Consider the following 16992-nt stretch of genomic DNA (forward strand, 5'->3'; position numbering starts at 1 on the left):
ATATAGTATCATATATATGAAATGTAGAAAAGAAAAGGTAGGTGTACACTTAAATGTCAAGGGGTTAAATGGAAGCAAACAATGGCAATAACCAGTAACAAGTACAGAATGAGTTAGTTGAGTGTAGACGGCAAAATAGGTAAAAAAGTAAATAACAATAAAACTGTTACGCAGGTCACTAATATAGTGAACAGTTAATAACATGTAATGCAGATTCAGTAGAATCAGCTGGCCAGATGTCTTACAAAAACGTAAAGTAGATATCTTTATCAAATATGTATAAGGAATTTATGTTATTAAAAATGATCTGATGAAGGCAACAAGACCTAATGGATATCGTGAGGCCTTTTCTCAGGGTCACTCTTGATTTCAATAAACAATGTATTAAATAACGACTGTCCTGTAAATCACACACACACACACACTAGCAGCATTAAACACAATTCTAAAAAAGCAGAAAACAGCAATAAATGAAACAAGTCTCCACCGACGAGCCAGAGATACACTCAGGGCGTTTATAACTAAAGCCATCAGCATTCGGGACAAGGCAGATAACTCTGACGTGCACGCGGAAGTGATTAGATTACATTAGAGTATATTCAGTTTTCGTTCCATAGACCCAAAAATGAGTTGATTCTCTTGGGTGTACAACATGTCAGAAAGTATAACGTAAAAAACAGAAAACATTTGAATACAATAGTTACTACCCAGATAATTTGCCAGGAGATTGTGGTAATTGGAAATACATTTCACTAACCTGGAGCTGATAATATTTACAGAAATAATACACTGTCAGAATGAAACATTGCTATGCATTTTTAATAAATATGTCACAAAAAATTGCTAATCGTAGCTGTTGTAACGAAGTTCTGTCGAAACTGAAATGTAACAGACATTTTTACATAAGCTTGTACAACAGTCTCAGTTAAGATTTTTATCTATAGAGTAGAAGGAATTGCCTCTCAAGAAGTCTTTCATGCTCTGTTTACGCCGTCCTTTATCTGAAACCAGGTTTTTAATGATTGCTGGAAATTTATTCAAAACGTGTTTTCATTAATATTGGACCAAGGAAACGGATTTTAGGTCTTTATGTACATTGGTCTTGTTCCTAGTAATGATAATATGTATTGAGATATTGTTTGGAAATAGGATTATATTGCTTGCAACAAATTTCATTGTGAAGCAGTGGTTGGAATAAAAAGTTCCACGAATAGGTTTCAAAATGATGTTCTTTAATTTACACCACAAATGTTTCTTGTTACACGCTTTCACACGTTAAAAACTCTTTCTTGATATGACTGGTTACCCCATAATTTGATCCTGTATGATGTAATAGAATGAAAGTAAGTAAGGTATGCAAGTTTTTTATATGTGTTAAATCTGGCATCATTCTCATTGCAAATACAGATTTGTTTAGCAGCTTCAGTAATTCTGTTGTATGCCCTTCCCAACTGAATTTATTATCGAGCTGTAATCCAGAAATTTAACATTGTCAACCTGCATGTCTTCATATGTTATACACATGCCGGAAGGAAAACTCATTCAGGTTCTGGTATTCCTGTGATGGGTCTTTTCTAAGTTTATTGAGAGTGGTATCCAGAGTCACGAGAAACAGAACCATCGCCACACGGGACGATCTCGTTAACTTGATTTTACGTTGTCAGCTCTCTCCGATGGTAGTTGTCCACTTCATTTGACTCGCAAACGATACAGTTAGTTTACGAAAACGGACGGAAGTATAACTCCGACATTAGCTCCATTAACAAGCAAATTTCCTCCCTTGTACATGTGCAACTCATGTTTTTCTGTCTGTGGTATACATAAATATAAACTCCCGTATTCGTGGACATGTAATAAGACAGAAAGGAAAGATACGAGTCCAGTCAGCAAGGACAACAACTTATAAACGTTTACCAATCAGACAAACACACTGCAGACAGAAAACGCAGTTATATTTTCATAACATGAATTGTTACAAAAATTATTTGTGTTAGTTTCGTAAGAAAGTCTAACAACGTTTTGGATAACGTTACATGTAATTAAATCAAATCCTAGAGAGAACGACAAGTTTTTTTTTATTTTTTTTTTTTAAATGCGGATCTTCAACGTACCATTGCATTAAAATGTGTTGTTGTAATGAGACGCGAGTAATAATTCGGTAATAGGTAAATAAGACAATTCTTATACCATTAGTACAATGTTTCCTTCTTTTTGTTACAAAAGATCGTACCAATAGAGATTCGTTCTCACTTTCAGTGTTCTGTGCTTAGAAACAACATATATTTATGGGGTGTAACAAGAAACCTATCGAATACGGACTTCTTCCAAACATGACAATTATAATGCGGCGTCTTGCTTTATGCGGGCCTCAAGCTTCCTGTTTGTGACGTAGGGAACGTTCTTGATACCTACTGGTCATGTAAATGACACGTTGCCAAAATATTGCAGAACTTATTTTGTGTTTCACGTCACGAAAAGGATCCTCAGCGTGATATAGCAGGAAGTGACGTCACCAAACTCGTAGACTGCCTGGTCCACGTTAGCTAACTCGTCCCGTTTGCCGACGGCTTAAGAGCCAAGAAAGTCACGAGTGCACAGCACATTCTGAACTATTTTAAACTTTATAAAAAGACTGCCGGCAGATTCTGATGTTTTAATGCTAAAGTTTTCTTTAGATTACAATTATGTTCCGCTTTTATGTCCAGGTCAAACCTCAGCAGGTGGCTCGCTGTCGTCTGTAACGCATGATTCACTGATAGCTCATTTGGAGGCTCTTCAGCGTCTTCCACAAGTAAACCTCAAAGAAAAAACGGAGGAGAATGATGTATCGCCTGCTCCCCAGCAGGTACTTCCAGTTGAAGGAAATGCCTCAGTGGCAGGAGCGGCACTAGAGTCAGGTAAGTCTTTCTCCCATTCGGATCTTGAAACTGCACTAGGGATTTCATTCCAGGGTTTCCGGAACGTTTGAATGCTACCAAAGCATCTTTTAAAAGTCGTGGTTGTGAAATACCACCAAAAATTATTTCTGGAAGAATGGCAACGGTAATAGAAGTTGAACTCTGTGAAGATTAATTTAGTTTTCGGAGAGTTGTAACGAAACAAAAGGAAATTAGTGAATTTATGATTTGTATTAAACGATTCTTTGAAGAAAACCGTATATTTATAGCTTAATGATGAAATACAGGCCGCGAGAAGTTTTCCTCAACTAGCACAGAAATCACTCTGCATTTATGAGACCATGTAAAGAATACAGTGTTGCACAGTGGTACGAATTCCTGACTCACCTTCTTCTGACTGAATACCTCATAATCCACTACTGGCTGGTACCAAAACTGTTGCTGATGCATAGGGCGAAACCTGTGGCCTACTTATACCTTCATCCAAGAGCTGATCAACAGGTTTTCTTAATTACCTCAAGCTTGGTGTTGGTAAATTATAACTGACTGTTGAACCGGCATCTAATCCATTAGCAAAATCTTATACTGGATTTTGTCAGTGGCACGTAGTCTATCAGTGAGTATTTCTGGGTACCGTTCCATCACCTACAAATAGCAACATCCCGCATCTGTATTCTAACTGGATGTATCAAACGGTGACAGCACCCGACTGAACAACGCACCCCACGCACGGACCAGAAACTGCGAAAAAATGCGTTTCGTTGGTCTAAATTTGAAAATAATCACTTTTCCGAAATATGCAACCGATGTGCTCAAGGAAATCGCACCCTAGTAGCCCATCAGTGTTTAACCCATCAGTAATGGTGAAACCAGTAAGCCAAGAGAGCCCGTGAATGCCAAGTTACAATCTCACCTTAACAACCATCGATAATTGACTCCCATTCAGAATGTAGAACACCATACTCCATCTCAGAATGTTAGGTAACTTAACAAATACAAGAAAATTTAATGTACAATTGCTAGTTCGCAAGTGACGCATTACTATAAGAATCTAACAGCACACAAAATGGTTCACGATCCATGGCTATGCATATGAATCGTAAGTCAGCCTGTGCAAGAGCCCTGGTCTTACCCCAATGTTTTATCAACCTGTGCAGGCGCATACAATGACCTACATCGACGCGCCACCTACACTGCCATACCTTTTGTCGCAGTACCTGGCAATCCCTCAACAACGCCCCATGCTGTCGAATTTGGTTAATCATTGAGCTGACCAGTGACGTCAGGGCTCAAAGCTGTCATCGGAATGTAGACATCATCGTTATACAGTACCAAAATTGCGTCATGTCCCCTAACCTGATGAAATTCGTCACCCGTTAGATCATTGCGACTCCGACTAGGCATCTCTAACAACCTCCATCGGAACGCATTTAATGGATCATCCACACTAAAAGCTTTTTAAAGGATTCTATTTAGTTCTACGTAGCCTCCCGCGAGTCAGAGGATAGATAACCTGAAAAAAATACAGAATCAGTAATAGTCGATGGTCGCTTGGTCTTGCAAATGCAATGTTAATCGTAACACGCCTTCCACTTGTTCGTTAGTGTCAGACAATTACATAACTCCTTCACCATACGGGTTTCAGTAATTTTTTTTTTTTTTATAATTTCCACCACTCTTTTTAGTCTCACCCAGTTGACTCGGTCGGTGAGTGATGATCGGAATGCCTAAGAATCAATAATGATGAATGCAGCAGTCCAAGAGATCAAGCTGGTCTCGAGCTTCAAACGCATTACTTGAGCAGGAAATTATTCGGTTGCTACCTCCTGTTTAGGGCCTGTATTTATACTTGTGAAGTCTGGCACTAGATAACCTAGTTGACGGAGATGAACCTGGATTCTGAACAGTGGAGTGTGGATGGGTACACTCCGCTGCTGCATGTCAGCGATGGGCTCCAGACCAGAAAGGAGGCTGTCATAAACTGTACAAGCATCGGTAACCTTACCCATGATCTTAGCTGTAATGACAACACCAACTCCCAGGACGCCTCACAAGCATTGTCCCACCTGTGCACGGCCGTTTTCCGTTTCCTCTCGCCCCCTCCACCTCCCCCTCCCCCAAATACAGTTGGCATTTAGTTCTTGTAGCTGCGCTTTTGTAAGATGGGGTTACGGGGTTTGGCCATACACATCTGTGATCAATGACTGTTCACCTCTTGATCATTACCTGGAACATAAAAACCAAAACACAAAGCATGCAATAAAATTAACATATCCTACAACTACGCGGCATCAGAAATCTGCCATTAATATCTAACCACACTCAAGTACCTCTGAGGTGAAAGGGAGCTGGTTATGGAGTGAAATTATCAATATGTAAACAGCAGTTCAGTGACAAAAGCAAATTAATTCTTTAAAAATACTAAGACCCACAATTTAACAGTGGGAGCAATGATGAATACTGAATAAGTCATTACACCCAAGGTTCATAACATCAATTAATACAAATCTTAGGAATAAAAATTTAAGAACATTTGAAACAGGTACAGGATAGCAGAATAAATGGCCAGAGACCATGCAAACCAGTTTAAAATGGGCGAAGCTGCTTTAGGATTGACACTAAGTTTGATGAAGAATACAAGATGACCATTTTAATTATTGTAATGGAACTTAAGGTTAGGTCCAAACCCACCTAAGGCGGCAGGCTGGCTATGTGACTAATAAGCAATATCACCCTTATGCAGCAATGGTCAAACAAACACACCAAGTACAAGTAGTGAAGTTTGTGAGACGTTAAATCATAAGGTAAACTAATTATAAATATAAAGGCCACATGGACAGTATCATATATTTGAAATATAGATAAAAAAAGGTAGGTCGACACTTAAATATCAAGGGGTTACATGGAAGGAAACAGTAGCAATAGCCAGTGACAAGTAGAGTATGAGTTAGTTAAGCTTGGAAGGCAAAAATGGTAAAAAAGTAAATAACATTAACATTATTACACAGGTCTCTAGTATAGTAAACGGCTATTAACAAGTGAAGCAGATTCAGTAGAATCAGCTGGCCAGATTTCTTACAAAAATCTAAAGTAGATATCTTTCCCTTATATGTATGGGGAAATTATCTTATCAAAAATGATCTGATGAAAGCCACAAGAGCAACTAGTGCATTCGGTGTGGACAGTTCTCAGGTTGACTCTTGATTTCAGTAAACAATGTGTTAAATAACAAGTGTCCTGTAAAACACACAGAAGCAGCATTAAACACTAATCTAAAGAAGCATAAAACACCAATAAATGGAACAAGGCCAGCATCCTCCAGTTTCCGAGCAATGTGTCAGAGACACACTTAGGGCATTTATAACTAAAGCAATCAGCAATCGGGACAAGGCCGTAAACTCTGATGTGCACGTGGAAGGGTTTGGATTACTTTAGAGTAGATTCACTTTTCGTTCCATAGACACAAAATTCCCTCACCTGTGGTAGAGTGGGAGATCGTCTCAAGGTGTGGCAGGGGGCGAAAGACATTCCGGAGGGCTGAACGGAAAGCCTCTCCAGTTTGTCTGACGAACCGGTTTCAGGCTCTGTCTCAGGCTGATACTGATCTTCGGCCTGACATGGCTGCTTGTCCTGTTCCAGAGGTTGCCCCTCAGTCTGCAAGATCCGGGCGGTCGCAGAGGGTGGGCTTACTGGTAGTTGGGAGCTCCAACGTCAGGCGCGTAATGGGGCCCCTTAGGGATATGGCAGCAAGAGAGGGGAAGAAAACCAATGTGCGCTCCGTGTGCATACCGGGGGGAACCATTCCAGATGTGGAAAGGGTCCTTCCGGTTGCCATGAAGGGTACAGGGTGCACCCATCTGCAGGTGGTCGCTCATGTCGGCACCAATGATGTGTGTCGCTATGGATCGGAGGAAATCCTCTCTGGCTTCCGGCGGCTATCTGATTTGGTGAAGACTGCCAGTCTCGCTAGCGGGATGAAAGCAGAGCTCACCATCCTCCGCATCGTCGACAGGACTGACAGCGGACCTTTGGTACAGAGCCGAGTGGAGGGTCTGAATCAGAGGCTGAGACGGTTCTGCGACCGTGTGGGCTGCAGATTCCTCGACTTGCGCCATAGGGTGGTGGGGTTTCGGGTTCCGCTGGATAGGTCAGGAGTCCACTACACGCAACAAGCGGCTACACGGGTAGCAGGGGTTGTGTGGCGTGGGCTGGGCGGTTTTTTAGGTTAGATGGCCTTGGGTAAGTACAGAAAGGGCAACAGCCTCAACGGGTGCGGGGCAAAGTCAGGATATGCGGGGACCAAGCAGCAATCGGTATTGTAATTGTAAACTGTCGAAGCTGCGTTGGTAAAGTACCGGAACTTCAAGCGCCGATAGAAAGCACCGAAGCTGAAATCGTTATAGGTACAGAAAGCTGGCTGAAGCCAGAGATAAATTCTGCCGAAATTGTTACAAAGGTACAGACGGTGGTTAGAAAGGATAGATTGCATGCAACCGGTGGTGGCGTGTTTGTCGCTGTTAGTAGTAGTTTCTCCTGTAGTGAAGTAGAAGTGGATAGTTCCTGTGAATTATTATGGGTGGAGGTTACACTCAACAACCGAGCTAGGTTAATAATTGGCTCCTTTTACCGACCTCCCGACTCAGCAGCATTAGTGGCAGAACAACTGAGAGAAAATTTGGAATACATTTCACATAAATTTTCTCAGCATGTTATAGTCTGAGGTGGAGATTTAAATTTACCAGATATAGACTGGGACACTCAGATGTTTAGGACATGTGGTAGGGACAGAGCATCGAGTGACATTATACTGAGTGCACTATCCGAAAATTACCTCGAGAAATTAAACAGAGAACCGACTCGTGGAGATAACATCTTGGAACTACTGATAACAAACAGACCCGAACTTTTCGACTCTGTATGTGCAGAACAGGGAATCAGTTATCATAAGGCCGTTGCAGCATCCCTGAATATGGAAGTTAATAGGAATATAAAAAAAGGGAGGAAGGTTTATCTGTTTAGCAAGAGTGATAGAAGGCAGATTTCAGACTACTTAACAGATAAAAACGAAAATTTCTGTTCCGACACTGACAATGTTGAGTGTTTATGGAAAAAGTTCAAGGCAATCGTAAAATGCGTTTTAGACAGGTACGTGCTGAGTAAAACTGTGAGTGACGGGAAAAACCCAGCGTGGTACAACAACAAAGTTAGGAAACTACTGCGAAAGCAAAGAGAGCTTCACTCCAAGTTTAAACCCAGCCAAAACCTCTCAGACAAACAGAAGCTAAACGATGTCAAAGTTAGCGTAAGGAGGGCTATGCGTGAAGCGTTCAGTGAATTCGAAAGTAAAATTCTACGTACCGACTTGACAGAAAATCCTCGGAAGTTCTGGTCTTACGTTAAATCAGTAAGTGGCTCGAAACAGCATATCCGGACACTCCGGGATGATGATGGCATTGAAACAGAGGATGACACGCGTAAAGCTAAAATACTAAACACCTTTTTCCAAAGCTGTTTCACAGAGGAAGACCGCACTGCATTTCCTTCTCTAAATCCTCGCACAAACGAAAAAATGACTGACATCGAAATAAGTGTCCAAGGAACAGAAAAGCAACAGGAATCACTCAACAGAGGAAAGTCCACTGGACCTGACGGGATACCAATTCGTTTCTACACAGAGTACGCGAAAGAACTTGCCCCCCTTCTAACAGCCGTGTACCGCAAGTCTCTAAAGGAAGGTTCCAAATGATTGGAAAAGAGCACAGGTAGTCCCAGTCTTCAAGAAGGGTCGTCGAGCAGATGTGCAAAACTATAGAACTATATCTCTGATGTCGATCTGTTGTAGAATTTTAGAACATGTTTTTTGCTCGAGTATCATGTCGTTTTTGGAAACCCAGGATCTACTATGTAGGAATCAACATGGATTCCGGAAACAGCGATCGTGTGAGACCCAACTCGCTTTATTTGTTCATGAGACCCAGAAAATATTAGATACAGGCTCCAAGGTAGATGCTATTTTTCTTGACTTCCGGAAGGCGTTCGATAGAGTTCCGCACTGTCGCCTGATAAACAAAGTAAGGGCCTACGGAATATCAAACCAGCTGTGTGGCTGGATTGAAGAGTTTTTAGCAAACAGAACACAGCATGTTTTTATCAATGGAGAGACGTCTACAGACGTTAAAGTAACCTCTGGCGTGCCACAGGGGAGTGTTATGGGACCATTGCTTTTCACAATATATATAAATGACCTAGTAGATAGTGTCGGAAGTTCCATGCGGCTTTTCGCGGATGATGCTGTAGTATACAGAGAAGTTGCAGCATTAGAAAATTGTAGCGAAATGCAGGAAGATCTGCAGCGGATAGGCACTTGATGCAGGGAGTGGAAACTGACCCTTAACATAGACGAATGTAATGTATTGCGAATACACAGAAAGAAGGATCCTTTATTGTATGATTATATGATAGCGGAACAAACACTGGTAGCAGTTACTTCTGTAATATATCTGGGAGTATGCGTGCGGAACGATTTGAAGTGGAATGAATATATAAAATTAATTGTTGGTAAGGCGGGTACCAGGTTGAGATTCGTTGGGAGAGTGCTTAGAAAATGTAGTCCATCAACAAACGAGGTGGCTTACAAAACACTCGTTCGACCTATACTTGAGTATTTCTCATCAGTGTGGGATCCGTACCAGATCGGGTTGACGGAGGAGATAGAGAAGATCCTAAGAAGAGCGGCGCGTTTCGTCACAGGGTTATTTGGTAACCGTGATAGCGTTACGGAGATGTTTAACAAACTCAAGTGGCAGACTCTGCAAGAGAGGCGCTCTGCATCGAGGTGTAGCTTGCTCGCCAGGTTTCGAGAGGGTGCGTTTCTGGATGAGGTATCGAATATATTGCTTCCCCCTACTTATTCCTCCCGAGGAGATCACGATTGTAAAATTAGAGAGATTAGAGCGCGCACGGAGGCTTTAAGACAGTCGTTCTTCCCGCGAACCATACGCGACTGGAACAGGAAAGGGAGGTAATGACAGTGGCACGTAAAGTGCCCTCCGCCACACACCGTTGGGTGGCTTGCGGAGTATAAATGTAGATGTAGATGTAGCTGTAGAGATGATTCTCGTCGTTGTTTAACATGTCAGAAAGTATAACGTGAAAAACAGAAAACATTTGTATACAATGGTTACGACTCAGATAATTTTCCAGGAGATTGTTATAATTGATGAATATACTACACTAAACTGGAACCGATAATATTTACAGAAATAATTCACTGTCAGAATGAAACATTGGAATGCACTTTTAATAAATCTATCACGCAAAAAACTGTGACGAAGTTCTGTCGAAACTGAAATGTAACAGCCATTTTACTTGAGCCTGTACAACAGTCTCAGTTAAGATTTTGATCTATAGAGTAGATGGAGTTGCCAATGAGAAAGTCTTCCCTACTCGGTTTATGACGTGTTTTATCTGAAAACAAGTTTTTAATGGTTGCTGTCAGTTTATTAAATATGTGTGTTCCTTAATATTGGACCCCTTTTAGGATCAAGGAAAGTTATTTTAAGTGTTCATGTAGATTGTTCTTGTCCCTAGTATTGATACTATGTATTGAGCTATTGTTTGGAAATAGAGTATTATTACTTGCAACAAATTTCATTAATAACCAGGGTTTGAAACAAAAAGTTCCATGAACAGGTTTCTACACGATGTTCTTTAATTTACATCACAAATAATTCTTACTACACGCTTTCTCACCTTAAAAACATTTGCTCGGTTCGATGCGTTACCCGGTAATTTGATCCCGTATCATGTAATAGAATGTAAGACGGTAAAGTGTGCAAGTTTTTTGTATGTCCTAAATCTCACAACAATCTCATTGCAAATACAGATTGGTTTAGGTGCTTCAGCAATACAGTTATGTGCCCTTCTCAACTGAATTTATTATCGAGTTGTAATCCCAGAAATTTTAACTGTCAACCTCTTCGACCTGCAGGTCTTCATATGTTATGCTCTTGCTGGAAGGAAAACTCTTACGGGTTCTGAAATTTAGATAGTGGGTATTTCCAAAGTTTAATGAGAGTGGTGTGCCGAGTCACAAGAAACAGCGCCATCGCCACACGGGACGATCTTGTTAACGTGATTTTACACTGTCAGCTCCCTCCGGTGGCAGTTGTTCATTTCATTTTACTCACAAACGATAAAGTTTGTTTACGAAAACGGACACACGTAAAATTCTTACATTAGCTCCACTAACAAGCACATTTCCTCCCTTGTCCAAGTGCAATTCATGTATTTCTGTCTGTGGTATACATAAATATAAACTTTAGTACTCATGGACAAGTAATCAGACAGAAAGGATAGATACGAGTCCAGTCAGCAAGTACATCAGTTTATAAACGTTCACCAGATCAAACAAACACACGCCTGACAGAGAATGCTGTTATATTCACATAACATAAAGTATTAAAGAAATCCTTCCTGTTAGCTTCGTAAGAAACAACGTTTTGGAGAAAGTGAAGTTTTAAAAAAATTGCATATAATACGCCTAGGATGCTGTATCGATCTAACTTCTGCTCTGAAAGTTGGTGACTCTGCTCACTATGCTATGCTGTACCTCCGTTACAGGCGAGTTTTATTTTGGCTTTTTGTGTTCTACAGGACTTAATGCCGAAATATTATGAATTTACATTTAATTATATGAAATCCTGAAAAGAACGACACGCTTTTTTGCGGATGTTCAATGTGCCATTGCGTTAGAACTGCTTATTCTAATGAGACGCGAGTAATTACGCGGTAACAGGTAAATACGAAACTTCTTAAATCATTAGTACGCCATCTTTTTGTTACAAAAGATCAAACCAATAGGGATACGTTCCCACTTTGAACGTGCTGTGCATACAATCAACGTATATTCATTGGGTGTAATGTAAAACCTATCGAATACGGGCTTCTTCCAAACGCGACAATTATAATACGGCGTCTTGCTTTAAGCGGGCCTCAAGTTTCTTGTTTCAGACGTAGGGAACGTTATGGATACCTAGTGGTTGTACTTTACGTCACACGTCGCCAAAATATCGCAGAACTTGTTTTGTGTTTCACGTCACGAAAAGGCTCCTCACCGTGATATAGCATGAAGTGACGTCACGATGTCCAGGTCCAATCTCAGCGAGAGACTCGGCACCATCAGTAAGGTTTGATTCACAGACAGCTAACTCGGAGGCTCATCAGCATGGTCAGCCATCAAACCTCAAAGGAGAATCAGAGGAAAATTAGGTAGCGCTTTCTTCCAGACGGTATTTCCAGGTGTAGGTATAGCCTCAGTTGCAGAGCGGCACAAGAACCAGGTATCATATATAAGGCATTCTGCCATTCGGACCATCCAACTATACCATTGATTTTATTCCAGGTTTTCTGGAACGTTTGAATGCTACGAAAGCACGTTTAGTAAGTCATGATTGTGAGATGCTGACAAGAATTACTTCTGTAAGTATGTAAACGGCAGCAGAAGTTGAACTCAGTGAAGAGCAATTCAGCTTTGAGGAGTTATAGCAAAACACGAGGAAATTAGTGAATTTGCTAGTAATATTAGACGATTGTCTGACGAAAACCGTACATTTATAGCTTAGAGATAAATTGCCGGACACGAGAAGTTGTCTTCAACTAGTACAGATATCATGCGACATTTATGAGACCGTGAAAAGATTACTGTCGATGAGAATGGAGTGAGACAGGGTTGTAGCCTAATCGCCTAAGTTCAGGAAGAATAAATTAAGATTATTAGTTTTGTCCATGATGTTACAGACCTGTCAAACGTGGCAACGGACTTACAAAGTCAGCTGAACGGAATGAAGAGTGCGTTTATAAGGTGAAGGTCAATAAAACGAAAAAAGGCAATGTAGTATAGTGGAACTAATCCAGAGCTGGTGATGGCATTAGGTTACGGAAGGAGACTCTACAAATAGGATATGTGTTTTGTCTCTTGGGTTGCAAAAATAAGTAACGATCTTCGAAATATAGGAGATGTAAAATTTTCACTAGCACTAGCAATATAAGCAATTATACATCTACAAAGAATAACGCTGTAGCTCACACTTAAATGCCTGACAGGGGGTTCTTCGAAACATCGGCAGGCTACTTCTCTGCCTTTTCACTGTCTTACATTGCGTGAGGGAAATGAACACTGAAATCATTTTGTACGACCTCTGATTTATCTTCCTTATTTCGATGATCATTTCTTTTTATGTAGATACAATCAGTCTATCGAAGAAACAAAGACGCAATAAAGGAAAGTTTTAAAAATGGAATTAAAATTCAGAGGATATGATTGATAACACTCCCTGATGATATTGCTATCGTCACTGAAAACGAATAAGGATTACCGGAACTGCTGAACGGAATCAACAGTCCAATAATTTCTGAATATACACTGAGAGTAAATCTCAGAAGGACGAAAGTAATGTGATATAGGAGTAATGAGAACAGCGTGGAACTTAACATTAGGACCGGTGATCACGAAATAGAAGAACCTTTAGGGATACTGCAACCTAAGCAGCAAACTAACCATTGACGAACGGAGCGAGGAGGACATAAAACGAGGATGAGAACTGTCAACACTGCATTTCTGCCCAAGAGAAGTCTCAGTCATAGGTCTAACTTTGATGAAGGAATTTCTGAGGATTTACATCTTGATCGCAGCATTATATGGTAGAAAAACATGGAGTGTGGGAAACCAGAAAAGAAGAGAATCGAAGCATTTGAGTTGTGATTCTACAGAAGAATGTCGAAAATTAGGTTGACTGATAAGGTAAGGAATGAGGTGGTTCTCTGGCGAATTTGCGAAGAAAGGAATGTGTAGAAAACACTGACAAGAAGAAGGGACAGTGTTGTAGGACATCTGTTAAAGACATCACAGAATAATTTCCGTTGTACTAGAAGGAACAGTAGTGGGCGAAAATTGCAGAGTAAGACAGAGACTGGAGTATAACCGACAAATAACTAAATAACTGACGGCGTTTGTTGCAATGGCTGCTCTGTCATGAGTTGGTTGGCACTTGAGGGGAATTCGTTGCGGGCAGCACCAGGCCAGTCAGAAGACCGGAAAAAAAAAACATCTCGCCGCAACGAAGAGCGCCTTTGTTTTAATGATTTCCACCCACACTTGTTTATCATATATCTCTCTTCTGAATCGCAATAGTAAAAACGAGAAACGAGCTGCCCATCTTACGAAATTTTCGTTGGTCTCTGTCAGTTTTGTGTCTACTGCAGATCCTGCACTGTACAGCAGTAGTAGAGGAGTGACAGGTGTAATGAAGACAGTCTCTTTAGTAAACCTGTTGCGTTATCAAAGTGTCCTGTCAATAAAACGCAGTCTTCGGTTTACCTTATCCACAAAATTATCTATGTGGTTGTTCATCCAATCTAAATTCTCCTATTTGTAATTCCTAGGTATCTAGTTGCATAGACAGATTTGTCTGATATGAGCTGAATTGACAGATTTGTGGCGATTTATCTTGTGGCCTGAATGTACCAGATTTCTTTTCGTAATCGTGTGGATGACGTTACACTTTTCCTTAATCAGAGATTATTGCCACTTTTCGCACCATACATATATCTTGTATAAGTCATTTTGCAGTTGTTTTCGATCTTCTGATGACTTAACTAGACGATGAACGACAGTATCATCGGCAAAAATTCGAGGAGGGCTGCTCAGATCTTCTTCTAAATCATTTACGTAGATTAGGAATAGCAGAGGGGCCCATAGCGCTTCCATGGAGAAGGCAAGTTATCATTTGTGTTTTACTGTATGATCTTCCGTCATTAACTGCGTACAGCTACCTTTACGATGGGAAATCACGAATCCAGTCGCAGAACGTAGCAGTACCCAGTAGGCAGGCTATTTGGTTACACGTGTCTCGATAAGAAAGGGGTTAAAATCCTTCTAGAAATCAATAAATGTGGAATCGATATGAGATCTCCTGTCTATAGCATTCATTAGATCACGTGAATTAAGAGGTAGCTGTCTTTCACAAGAACAATACTTTATGAATCTGTGTTGTCTACGTGTCAATAGACCGAGGTAATTCATTATCTTCGAATACTGTATTTGTTCCGGAACTCTACAGCAATTCGACGTCTCTGATATGGGTCTGCAATACAGTGGTTTGTTATTATTTCCTTTGTTCAGATTTGCTGTGATATGTGCAAGTATCTTTCCTTTGGTACGGATATTTCGTGGAGTGAGCGATTGTATACGATTGCTTAGTATGGGCTATTGTGTCAGCACACTATGATTGGAACCTACTTGGTATACTGTTTGGACCAGATGACTTGTCATTGTTAGCTGAGTTAAGCCGCTTTTCTACACCGAGGACAGCCCGCATCTCGTGGTCGTGCGGTAGCGTTCTCGCTTCCCACGCCCGGGTTCCCGGGTTCGATTCCCGGCGGGGTCAGGGATTTTCTCTGCCTCGTGATGGCTGGGTGTTGTTAGGTTTAAGTAGTTCTAAGTTCTAGGGGACTTATGACCACAGCAGTTGAGTCCCATAGTGCTCAGAGCCATTTGAACCAATTTTTTGTACACCGAGGACAACTGCTTCTAAGTTACTCATTGACAGCTTTTTTGATTAGAATTGAGGAATATTTCTTTATCTGCTTTGGTGAAGATATTTCGGAAAACTTTGGTCAATAACTCCGCTCTAGTGGCGCTGTCATCGGTTATATTACAATTGGTATCACGAAGTGAAGGTGCTGACTGTCTCTTGCCACTGGTGTACTTTACATAGGACCAAAACCTCTTGGAATTTTCCGTCAGATTTTGTTGTAGTGAAAGCATTGCTCGTTGAAGTTCGCGCTAAATTTCGAATGTCAGTAAAACATCACCATTCTTGGAGATTTTATGTTCTTTTAAATTTGGCAGGCTTGTTTCGTTGTTGCGCCCTGCTCTGAGTAACTTCCATGGTACTACAAGGAACCTTAGAGAGCGAGAACTATGGGGGAAGATAAAGAGTGAATACATCCAACAAATAACTGAGGACGCAAGGTGCACGTTGAGATGAAGAGACTGTCGCAGGCGAGGAATTCCTGCCGAAAATATCAAGTCAGTCAGAGCACTGATGACTGAAATGAAAATATTAACAGCAAATCTCCGGAAACATCCAATTAAGGATTCGTGACTAGTAAACCCATTAGCTGCGACATATTGCATACCCATTTGTATAGTCTGGGAGTAGGAAGTGAGGACGGGAAACCCGGATACATTACTTATACTATTTGCTGAATTTCGAAAGGAAATTGCGTACCATTCAGTTCTAAGGTAACTTTGGGTGTTGGTTATGGATTATAGTCAGGTAGTCGGAACCACATTGTCCCGTTAGTAGTCTCCGGCGACTTATCTGACATGCAAATTCGTCCCAAATAACTTAGCCACAGAGAAAGAAAACAAAAGGCAAAACCTCAATCAGGTCTTTAAAAGAAAAGACGCAGAAGCTATTTCCTCAGAATTACTATAACTACAGTTTTCTCCCTTCCAAAATTCGTCACACATATCATTATCCCCTCAGTTACACAAATGCACAAAATTGACAAAATTTTCGCAAAATTTACACCAAGACATATAAAACCACACCAAAACAATGGAGAAAATAAACAACGCTAATCTAAATCTGAAATAGAATTTATGGGCTATACATTGTATACATATATATGTGTGTGTATCTGGCTGCTTATCAGAAGAACTGAATGTCTATTTCTGGCTGAGTATACAAGAAAACAGAACTATTATTTTCATTTTTGTAGATATAATGTGTCTCGGCACGTCTCGACAGATGTAAGACAGCAATCCCATGAAGAGTAAAAGATACCTGCTTCCAAAAGGTGAGAACTGACTGCCATTCGGAAGATTCTGGCAGGACACGCAAATAAAAGATTGTTGCCATACATACAATACCGAAACGTTGCAGCATAAGCCAGAGTAAAATATATGAATTACTTGGTAGACCGAATGCAAAAAATCTATTCTAGGAGAGCTTGAGAAATAAAACGTAACCGACAAACAGATTGACTTACTTGTGAGATCTCATAAAAGAGAAAAGATTTTTTTGAA

At 40.6% G+C, this 16992-nt stretch overlaps 1 protein-coding gene across 1 annotated transcript in view; it reads left to right on the plus strand.

Annotated features, from left to right (window-relative positions):
* The window catches only part of LOC126199613 (angiomotin-like), a 70728-nt gene that overhangs the window by 39449 nt on the left and 14287 nt on the right, over window positions 1-16992 (plus strand). Inside the window, exon 3 of the mRNA XM_049936540.1 lies at window positions 2706-2897. Within this exon, the coding sequence (XP_049792497.1) occupies window positions 2706-2897 (192 nt within the window). The remainder of the gene's footprint in view (window positions 1-2705; window positions 2898-16992) is intronic.

This window comes from Schistocerca nitens, chromosome 8 (assembly GCF_023898315.1).
Source record: "Schistocerca nitens isolate TAMUIC-IGC-003100 chromosome 8, iqSchNite1.1, whole genome shotgun sequence".
NCBI lineage: Eukaryota > Metazoa > Arthropoda > Insecta > Orthoptera > Acrididae > Schistocerca > Schistocerca nitens.